The 10360-nt window shown below is 32.7% G+C and overlaps 1 protein-coding gene across 1 annotated transcript; it reads left to right on the top strand.

Moving 5' to 3' along the window:
- Positions 1–204: 204 nt before the first annotated feature.
- MGAT4C (MGAT4 family member C) lies at positions 205–9861 on the top strand. The gene is made up of 3 exons (XM_068561549.1): positions 205–351; positions 5995–6142; positions 8720–9861. The coding sequence occupies exons 1-3, from the start codon at positions 205–207 to the stop codon at positions 9859–9861; spliced, it is 1437 nt and encodes a 478-aa protein (XP_068417650.1).
- Positions 9862–10360: the final 499 nt, after the last annotated feature.

Raw genomic sequence — 10360 nt, 5'->3', positions numbered from 1 at the left:
CTACATCAATATAAACCACTGCATATCCTTCTGTTAATGTATTAATAGCCTGTGCCAAATTTATTGTGAAATTGGAAACAATTTTGGTTCCAAGATTTGAATAGTGTGATTTTATAAAGGCCTGGATTTGACTGATATGATGAAGAAATATTTGCATACAAAATTAATTATTAATAATTTTGTGCCTCTTTTCCACAGGAGAGAATGTTTAAATTTCACCAAGTGAAACATATTTTTGATACACTAGATAAAATGCGATGCCTGCGAAAACGTTCTACGGTCTCATTCTTGGGAGTTCTTGTCATTTTCCTTCTGTTTATGAACTTGTACATTGAAGATAGCTACGTTATGGTAAGTCTTGGAGGTTGATTATTTTTTATTCAGAATAAGGCCTAAGTCGGACCAGACAGTCCACTTGTAACCTAACTTCAGTCCCAGGCTATTGAAATAGCCTTAGTTTATGCAAAATTATAACATGTATATTTCCTATCTCGCTACTTTTTATATTATATATTACCAACATTACAATTGTTTTGGTTTATGTTGCAATGTTTTCTTTAATGCATATATATATATATATATATATAGGTTCAAATATGTATCTCTAATTCCAAATAAGTTAGCTATCATCCCCATCTGAATTAATATTGCATAAAATCATTGTAATTTTTGAGCTTTGATTTGAAATACAGTTGACTGTTTAACAATGTGGGTTTTAGGGGCACTGACCCTCCAGGCAGTCAAAAGAATCTGGGTATAACTTTGCAGTTGGCTCTCCATATCCACACTTCTGCGTCAGCAGATTCAGCCAACCTCAGGTCGTGTAGTGTACTATGTATTTATTGGAAAAAAATCCACTTATAAGTGGAACTGTGCAGTTAAAACCTGTGTTGTTCAAGGGTGTGCTGTAAATAGAATAAACAAAATTTGCTTAAAGGTGTTACTCCTTACTTTATCTGCTTTTCTATATTATCAAAAATTTTTAAATCCCGTTGTCTAATTAGTGATACTAATTGTGCTATTTTGTTAAGAAGCAACATTTTATTACAATGTGTGACATCTCATTTGGGTTTTGAATAACCCTAAATGACCACCATGTTATACATTTACGGTCACTGAAAAGTAATATAGATCCTTAAGAACTAAATATAATATTATGTGAAAGCTATTCAACAGTTTAAAAAAGGTAAAATTAGTAGATAATTTATGAATGAATTATGAAAGTGTGCAAAAGGACACATTCTGACTAATTGTGAGAACTCAAATTGTTTCTATTATTCATTTTTGTTATAATTATATAATTTCACATCTGATGAGAGTAATATGAAAGTAATATGGAGAGTAATTCACTTTTTCTATCTGAATTGAGCTTAAGATATCTGGGAAAATTCTAATCTTTATGCAATTATTCCTGTTCACACATTTCAGAAAATCAAAGCCTTTGGACAAATAGAGGACCTGAAAATACATTCTATCATACAAGCATGCTAAAAGTTTCAATTAATATCTTAGCTAGAGAGAATCTGACAATAACTACAGAGAGCATTTCCTAGTAAAATGTTTTATTAATTGAACATGATTCGGTAACTACCTACTATTTGCCAGATACTATTCTAAATATATCCTATGAGCCAACCACATGATCTAAGTTTGTGCAGATCCTCTTAGGAAGTCTTCTGTAAAGCATCTTGCTTCCGTTAGCATTGTTCTTTGATGGCGAAATTCTGTCAGATTCCTAGATCTTGACTCTGCCTAAGCCTTTACTTTCAAGTATAGCTCAATCTTGTGGACTCATCATTCTATCATCCTTAGTCAATTCATAATGCTGAAGTTACCACAGTTAATAGAATTTGACTAGGCATGATTTAGGTAAACATAGCAAACTGGAGAAACTTACTAATGATATGCATTTTAGAATTTTTTAAACTGGTTATTAGGTTTATGAAATTTAAGGACAATAGAGCAAGGCCCAGGTGATCCAGCTTTTTTTTTTTTTTAATAAATTTATTTATTTATTTATATTTATTTTTGGCTGTGTTGGGTCTTCGTTTCTGTGCAAGGACTTTCTATAGTTGCAGCGAGCGGGGGCCACTCGTCATCACGGTGCGCAGGCCTCTCACTATCGCGGCCTCTCTTGTTGCAGAGCACAGGCTCCAGACGCGCAGGCTCAGTAGTTGTGGCTCACGGGCCCAGTTGCTCCGCGGCATGTGGGATCTTCCCAGGCCAGGGCTCGAACCCGTGTCCCCTGCATTGGCAGGCAGATTCTCAACCACTATGCCACCAGGGAAGCCCGATCCAGCTATTTTTTAATTAATAGATTTAAAGATCATAAATTAACTAGAGGAGCTCTTGATTAATGATTTAATTTTGTGATAAAAATTTATTTCTTGCATCTGTATGTACTGGTAGAAGTATATCACATCTTGTAAATCAAAAACATGGTATTGGCAAGATGCTTGTTGTATTCAATGTTGATGCATATAAGATACTTTCAAGTGAAATTTCAATATTTAACTTTGAGTAGACAAAAGATTATTGTATGCAGCAAACATCCTTATGTCTTTTTGGAATAGAATAGCTTCAAATTCACTATAAAATGTGTAAGAAGTAATAGAGTATATATCCATAAGAAAGTCAAACACTATTGTTCTCTTTATGCATTTCCATCTAAACATAGGTCCTAGCCACCTAATTAAAAAGTGTGATTTAATGAAGTAGCTCTTACTAAAGAGTACTTTCTCAATGAAAATTTTCTTGCTACATTAGCCATATATCTAGTCAAATTTGCAAATCATCCCAGGTACAGAGAAGAAATTGTTTGCTTCTTAGCTTTAAAAATTGAAATTATTTTTAAATACTTATATTAAGTTAGAAAAAGTGAGTTAAAATGGTTTTTAAATACAAGCACACCCCCATATTGACAATTCAATGACAATATTTTTATTAGTTTAATTTTTCACTGTTTACTAGATGATGTTTTCTACCTAAATTGCATTTTGAGCTAAATTTTATCCCAAGGCTTAATATGTATAATATTTGAAATATTCATTAACTCATTCGTATAAAATTAAAATTGTTCTTCTAAAAATGTCTAATAACCATGGAAAACTGGCCTCCTACTAGGGTAAAATGCAGTTTCTTTTTAATACTTCTCCCTTTTCAACCCTTTTATCTGTGCTTGTTCAGTTTTCCTAAAATTATCTGACTTGATTTTCTTTCTTGACTCCAAAATATCACAATGCATGCAATTTTCTAAGTAGAGACATTAGCAGGTTGTTCTTTTTCTGTTTTTCTTAAATCAGGGGGAAATAATAGTTATAATTCAGAGAAATCAGATAAACAATTACAGTAGTAAGGTCTCTGGAGTTACTTAGCACATCTATTCTACTCTTCTTGCTAGAAAATCTATCAGTGGCCCCCAAATCTGGGCATGTAACAGTTTAGTTTATTGCTTACATGTTAGGGGCATATGTGCCTTTCAGTGGGAAAGAAAGCCAAGTTCAGTGTAAGAGACAAATAGTATTACAAGGCAAACTAAGTAGAAGAGACACTGCATGTCCAATCAACTTAGCCTCTCGGCTGTGAGCGTCTTCAAAGTAGCCACTAGGGTATATATTTAGTCTGTAGCTAGTCCATTGAATTGCCTTCCTATCCAGAAAATGATTGCCGTGAAGCTTTGTCTTATTACTGAGAAATACACTACAGCATAGTAGCTACAGAAAGAAGGTATCCAGGGAGAGCCTGGCTGTTCGGGTAGATGCTTCTGGAAAGCAGCCAACAAGACAGACTCAGATGAAAGTTGCATGATTTATTTATGCTGAAAAGTGTAAAGAAACCTGTTCTTGAGAATTTAATAAAGTGCTTTCATATAAGTTTCATTTCATTTTATATTGTGTTATGTCCTTCAAACAGGATGAATGTACTCTATCTTATCACAGAAAAAGTCTGGATTTTTACGTGTTCACGATAGAATTCTTAAAGAGATATTCAGTATCCTGCACTTCCTTTAGAATGTGATATCACATGAGACCAGAATGGTAAAATCAATTCAGTGTTGTGACTACTGTGATTTTTCTAGATATTTCTTCTACACCCTATTGACTGTGTACACCATTACATTACTATTAAAGTAGTTGATGCAGAACTGAGTCTCTGGTTACCTTTTAGAAATCCTAAACTTGTTCATTTGAAAACTTTCGTGATGTTTTTTAGGTTTTCAGAAATACAAAGATGAAAATATTTATGTGCAATGAATTTAAAATAATCAGAATTCAATGGATAGTCAATGAGTACATTTATAAGCTAACTAGCCTCCAAAGCTTAATATCATGTATTTTGAAACTCTATAATTTTACAGATGGCAAATACATTATAAATCAGACTAAAGTATTTTTTCTTTGTCTAAATCATCAAGTCAATATAAAATATAGAAATACGGTATTAAAGAGCAACTATAGGTTCATAAACATAGTTGAATATACAGAAAAGATATTCAGAATGAATCTTCATTTGTCAAGGACCAGATTGATAGCTCTTCCCAGTCAGGGTTCACTACTCTCAATTTTTATTCTAAGACAATTTCAGCCCCGCCATAGATTTAAAAGTTTGAGGTAGTCAACTTTTCCATTTATATTTTAATTTGACCCGAAGTAGTGAATGTTCCAGTTGAGGTAAAGTTTGTATTTGCATCCTTTCTAATATTTTAGAACAAGGTTTAATTGATTAAAGTTTTATTGACCACAGCCAAAAATATGAGGACCAAGTTTATTTAATGCATTCACTTTCTCTGTAGTTTTAATGGCATGCCCATGCCTGACCTGCCATTCCTATACTGAATAGTAGAAATATCCACATAACTCACACAGCACAATAGACACTTTGCCAAAAAAGAAACATTTCTTTCTAATTAGTTGCCCTAATATTCTACCAGTGGTACTAAACCATATACAAAAGCCAAGCAAGTCATCATTTTGCTAGTAATGTATAACCAATAGAGGCTTGATCAAATGGTGATTAGATAATCAAAATCTACAACTGAACTTATATCAAAGGGAGATAAAACAAAGCAATTAGTGGTTAACAGGATATTTTTAAAGCTGAATATGAACGTTTTCTTGAATATAAACCATCCTGAAGATTGAATGACATAATTCCATTATCAGATCGATAATGAGGGTCTTAAATATAAAAGGGCCAAACTTCACCTCCATCGGAATACTCCCGCTCCCCCTCTACACCCACAAGCAACAAGAAAACATCATGGAAAAGACTAGTATAAGGTCTAAAGACATTTCCTTGAAGACTCTGTACAAATGTATCCTAATTGAGTTATCTTGAAGACATTTGAAAAAAATACTACCATGTCACAAGGACCATGGCTGTCCATTCTCAACAGCCTTCGATTATAGTGGCCACATAAGTGACTGACTAAAACTTTTTGATTAATAAGTTATCCAGACTCCAACTATTATGTTCACTGCTGCATCCTCCTAATCATTCCTAAAATTTCAAAATCATAGAAATAATGTGTGGTCTTTTATTGGACAGGGCTTGAAGAAGAGAAAATAGTTTAATATGACTCAAATATGGGGAATCTAGTGAGAATTAGCTTTACATGAAACTGTAAAAGAGATTACTGTCAAGTTTTAAGATCCTTAAATTATTGTAAAGAATTTGAATTTTAACATGAAGGCAGTGGGAGTTTCAAATAGAGATTTTCTTTTATTATCATCAAGAGAATGCCACTATTGATGTATGCTGTAGAAAAGCAATTGTAAGCATAGTATAAAAAGTGGAATATACCTGGAACAGAGACTCTAGGTAGGAATTCAGGTTAAAGATAATTATCTACAGCTTGTGGTGCCAGTAACTGAGATTTATATAATACCCATATTATATATCAGACCCATATATTTATTGTGTAAGGAGAAAGTTTATTTAATCCATGACCATCTATTATTTATTTGTTTTCTCTGCCTTCTTCTTGGCATTCAGGAAGGAGACAAACAACTTGTAAGGGAAACATTTACACATCAACTGAATCCTGAACGCTATGTGCATACTTTCAAAGATTTATCTAATTTCTCAGGAGCCATCAATGTCACCTATCGCTTCTTAGCTGTCATGCCTTTACAAAGAAAGCGTAAGTATCCTTAGACTTTTAAAATCAAGAACAATAAAATATTTTGTTTTAAAATGAAAACTTTCTTCATCTGTATAACAATAAGAGTTTATGGGTTTGACTAATATAATATATTCTTTGGGAAATAGTTCAGTGTTTCTTCACAAATTGCAATTATTCACCGATCCAATTCCATTAATAACAACAAAAAAATTAAATGCCTAATTGTGACATGAACTTTTTAACAGTTTGCTATAGTACCATGTAGAGAGAGTAGGAAAAATCAATTGACTTTAAATTTTTAAAGTTAGCTTTTAAAAATAATTATTCCCATAGTAATACAGTTTCAAACATTGGTTTGGTTTTTATGACATGCCACCAGCTTGAAGTAGTGAAAGTCATTATATTCGTTTCCTAAGATACCATAACAAATATCACAAACTAGGTGGTTTAAAACAACAGAAATTTATTCTCTCATGTTTCTGGAAGCCAGAAGTCTGAAACCAAGGTGCTGGCAGCACCACATTCCGTGTAGGGGGGAATCCTTCCTTACCGCTTTCAGTTTCTCGTCGCTCGTGGCATTCCTTAGTTTGTGGCAACAAAACTGCAATCACTGCCACTATCTTCACATGGCCTTCATCCCTTTGTCTCTCTGTCTCTCTGTGTCCTCTCCTATTTTTATAAGGACACTAGTCATTGAATTTAGGGCCTAATCTGAATCCAATACGATTTAATCTTGAGATCCTTAACTAATTACATCTTCAAAGACTATTTCCAAATGAGGTCACAGTCTGAAGTTCCAGGTAGACATGAAATTTTGGAGGAAACTGATCAATCCACTACAGACACTTTGGATCCAAGAAATAACATACTACATTTAATGGATTTTAAGACATTATAGATTACAGAAAGTATCATGATCTAATTGATGCACACTAAGAAAGTACAAGCATTATCAGTTTTAAGTTGTAAGATGCCATCAGTTGTGATATACAACCTGATTTTAAAATATTTCTGCGTGAAGAATATGAGTTTTAGAATAAGTGATACACCGTGATATCATGAACTTCTTAGTAGATCGTGTGGAGACCACAAAAATTGAGTTCCCTGCTAAGAAGTGTTTATGCAAATGAATTTGTGATCACCAGGTTGAGGAAATTGTAACAATTCAGCTTTTTTTAGATCTTTCTTTCTTCCATTTCAAATGTCTACTGCTCTTACACACTACTTACTAGGTATTACACCTTGCACGAGTTTCCTCATCTCACTGTGACTTAGTTTCCTTATCTATAAAACAGGAATGTTGATAAGTGCAAAGCTATCTCAAAAGACTGTTTTGAATATTCAAGATGCATATTACATGTAAAATACTCAGACTTCTGCCTTTTATGTAGAAAGTATTCTATAAGTATTGGCTGTTATTGATTTTTAATGAGGGCTGGTGGCTTCAGTTAAATTGTAACATATAACATGTTAGCTTTTCAGTAGAAGATGGGATGGTAAGCCCAGGTATTTCAATGAAACATGTAAATTTCCACCTCTCTAATAGACTAGTAAAAAAAGATTTTTCTTGGAAGGGGCTTTTTCGTATCATGCAAATCAAATCATGTAGGTGTCTGTCTTGAAACAGTGATCTTGGTGAATATAAACATTTCCCTATTTTCCTAATGGTGGTTCTGAAATTTTATTCAGTTCTAAGTCATGGTGAGAATGAGAGCTTTAAAAAGTGAAAACATTTTAATTAGAAGACATCTAACGCTTCTCAGAGGTGAACTGCCATTTCACAGGGTTTTATTTTATTCTCTAAAAATATCTAATTTCTAATTTTAGGTTTTAAATATCTGAATAAAAATTTCACCAGACAAAATTACTACAAAATGTGTTTTACAATAAAGAAATCAGTAATGTTTATGTCTTAGAACAATACATCATATGTTTAAGCAATAATGCAGGTTTTCAAAAACAGCTTATGATATTGTTTTCATTCTAATTAACATACTAGATAAATTTCAAAATAAAATTGTGAAGTCCAGTTATGAATTATTCTGGTACAAGATAATAACAGTGATTAAAGAAAGATGAAAGTATATGGCATGTTTTCTATGAAAAATTTAAAGATGATTAAAAGAATGAGTGACCCTTAATTTTCTTTTTCATCATTTGAGACTAGTTTGTCATTCTTAACTGGATGAATTCCTGTCCCTTTTGCAGGTTTTTTTTTAAAAAAAAAAAACAGTGTCAATGTTATTTAAATATCTATCTTCTCTAATGGGCATATATGAGAACATTAAGCTGCAGAACACTTTAAACCATATATCTTATTTCATAAACAAATGTTTACAGCAATAGAGCTCATACATCATTGTGCTTAAGATGCAGTTTTTCCATAGAAAATATCAATTATATATAAAGTACTATAGCCTTTAAATATTTAGCACAAGTCTTTAATGACAAAATGTTCTATATATAATCATTCACTTAGATTTACTTAATAGAGTAGCAGGCTTAAAGAGAAAAGAACTTTTTTTCTTTTTTTCTATGTTATTCAAAACCTAATTTCACATTTAATTTGTCTTCCTTCTGAATTCTTTTGTTCAGGGTTTCTTACAATTGGACTTTCATCAGTGAGACGAAAAAAAGGAAATTATTTACTTGAGACAATCAAGTCAATTTTTGAGCAATCCAGCTACGAAGAGTTGAAGGAAATTTCAGTGGTGGTTCATCTAGCTGACTTTAATTCATCCTGGCGTGATGTCATGTTACAGGATATTACACAGAAATTTGCCCACCATATTATTGCAGGAAGATTAATGGTTATACATGCTCCAGAGGAATATTACCCAATCCTGAGTGGCCTTAAAAGAAATTACAATGATCCAGAAGACAGAGTGAGATTTCGTTCCAAGCAAAATGTAGATTATGCTTTTTTGCTTAATTTTTGTGCCAATATTTCAGACTATTATGTAATGCTTGAAGATGATATTCGTTGTTCAAAAAATTTCTTTACTGCCATCAAGAAAGTCATTACATCCCTAGAAGGAACTTACTGGGTAACCCTTGAGTTCTCTAAGCTTGGCTATATTGGAAAACTTTATCATTCTCATGATCTCCCACGTTTGGCACATTTTTTATTAATGTTTTATCAAGAAATGCCTTGTGATTGGCTACTGACTCATTTCCGCGGTCTGTTGGCTCAGAAAAATGTGATTCGTTTTAAACCATCTCTCTTTCAGCACATGGGTTATTACTCATCATATAAAGGAACTGAGAATAAGCTGAAAGATGATGATTTTGAAGAGGAGCCATTTGATATCCCAGATAACCCTCCTGCAAGTCTATATACCAACATGAGTGTTTTTGAAAATTATGATGCAAGCAAGGCTTATAGTAGTGTTGATGAATACTTTTGGGGAAAATCACCATCAACAGGAGATGTCTTTGTGATTATATTTGAAAATCCGATTGTAATCAAAAGAATTAAAGTGAATACTGGAACAGAAGATCGACAAAATGACATTTTGCATCATGGAGCCCTAGATGTTGGAGGAGATATTAGATATTTTAAACAAAATAGACAATGTGTTACTTACATAAGACTAGGGGAATTCAAAAATGGAAACTTTGAAGTATCTGATGTAAATCAAAAAATTCCATTTGATATACATTGTATGAGGATATATGTTACCAAAACACAAAAAGAATGGCTGATTATTAGGAGTATTAGCATTTGGACTTCTTAGCCAATTAAATCAGTATATCCAGTTACTGAAGCAGGTCTTCCTGTTTCCTTTTTGGCTACCTTCGTCTTTTGCTCCCTTTATCCTCTGGAGGGAAAACAATGGATCAGATGTTGAAAAACTCATTTTGGCAGTTTTGATTTACACATTGTCAGCATACTTTTACTCTAATACACACTTACACTTACTTTAACTTCTGAAGTTTATCAGTTCACAGTTAATGCTACTTTTGTTTATATTTTAATGTTATCATATTACTTTCAAAATTTCATCTGAATGTCAAAAAGTGACACGAAGGATTTCACATGAGAAAATGTAGTTTGTTGGATGGTGAATCTTGAAAAATAGTTGCCACTGTATGCACTTAGTTAAGAAGTGACTTCATTATATCATCAGATAACTTTTATTAAGCATCTCTGTGACTATGCAGTTGGTCAGAATGATAATGTTTTTTTTTTTTCTTGTAAACTTAGGTTTCCATAGACTTCTGTACATCTACAAT

Source organism: Eschrichtius robustus, chromosome 13 (assembly GCF_028021215.1).
Source record: "Eschrichtius robustus isolate mEscRob2 chromosome 13, mEscRob2.pri, whole genome shotgun sequence".
NCBI lineage: Eukaryota > Metazoa > Chordata > Mammalia > Artiodactyla > Eschrichtiidae > Eschrichtius > Eschrichtius robustus.
The sequence above is the reverse complement of the archived record's forward strand: the minus strand, read 5'-3'. Positions and strand labels throughout refer to the sequence as shown.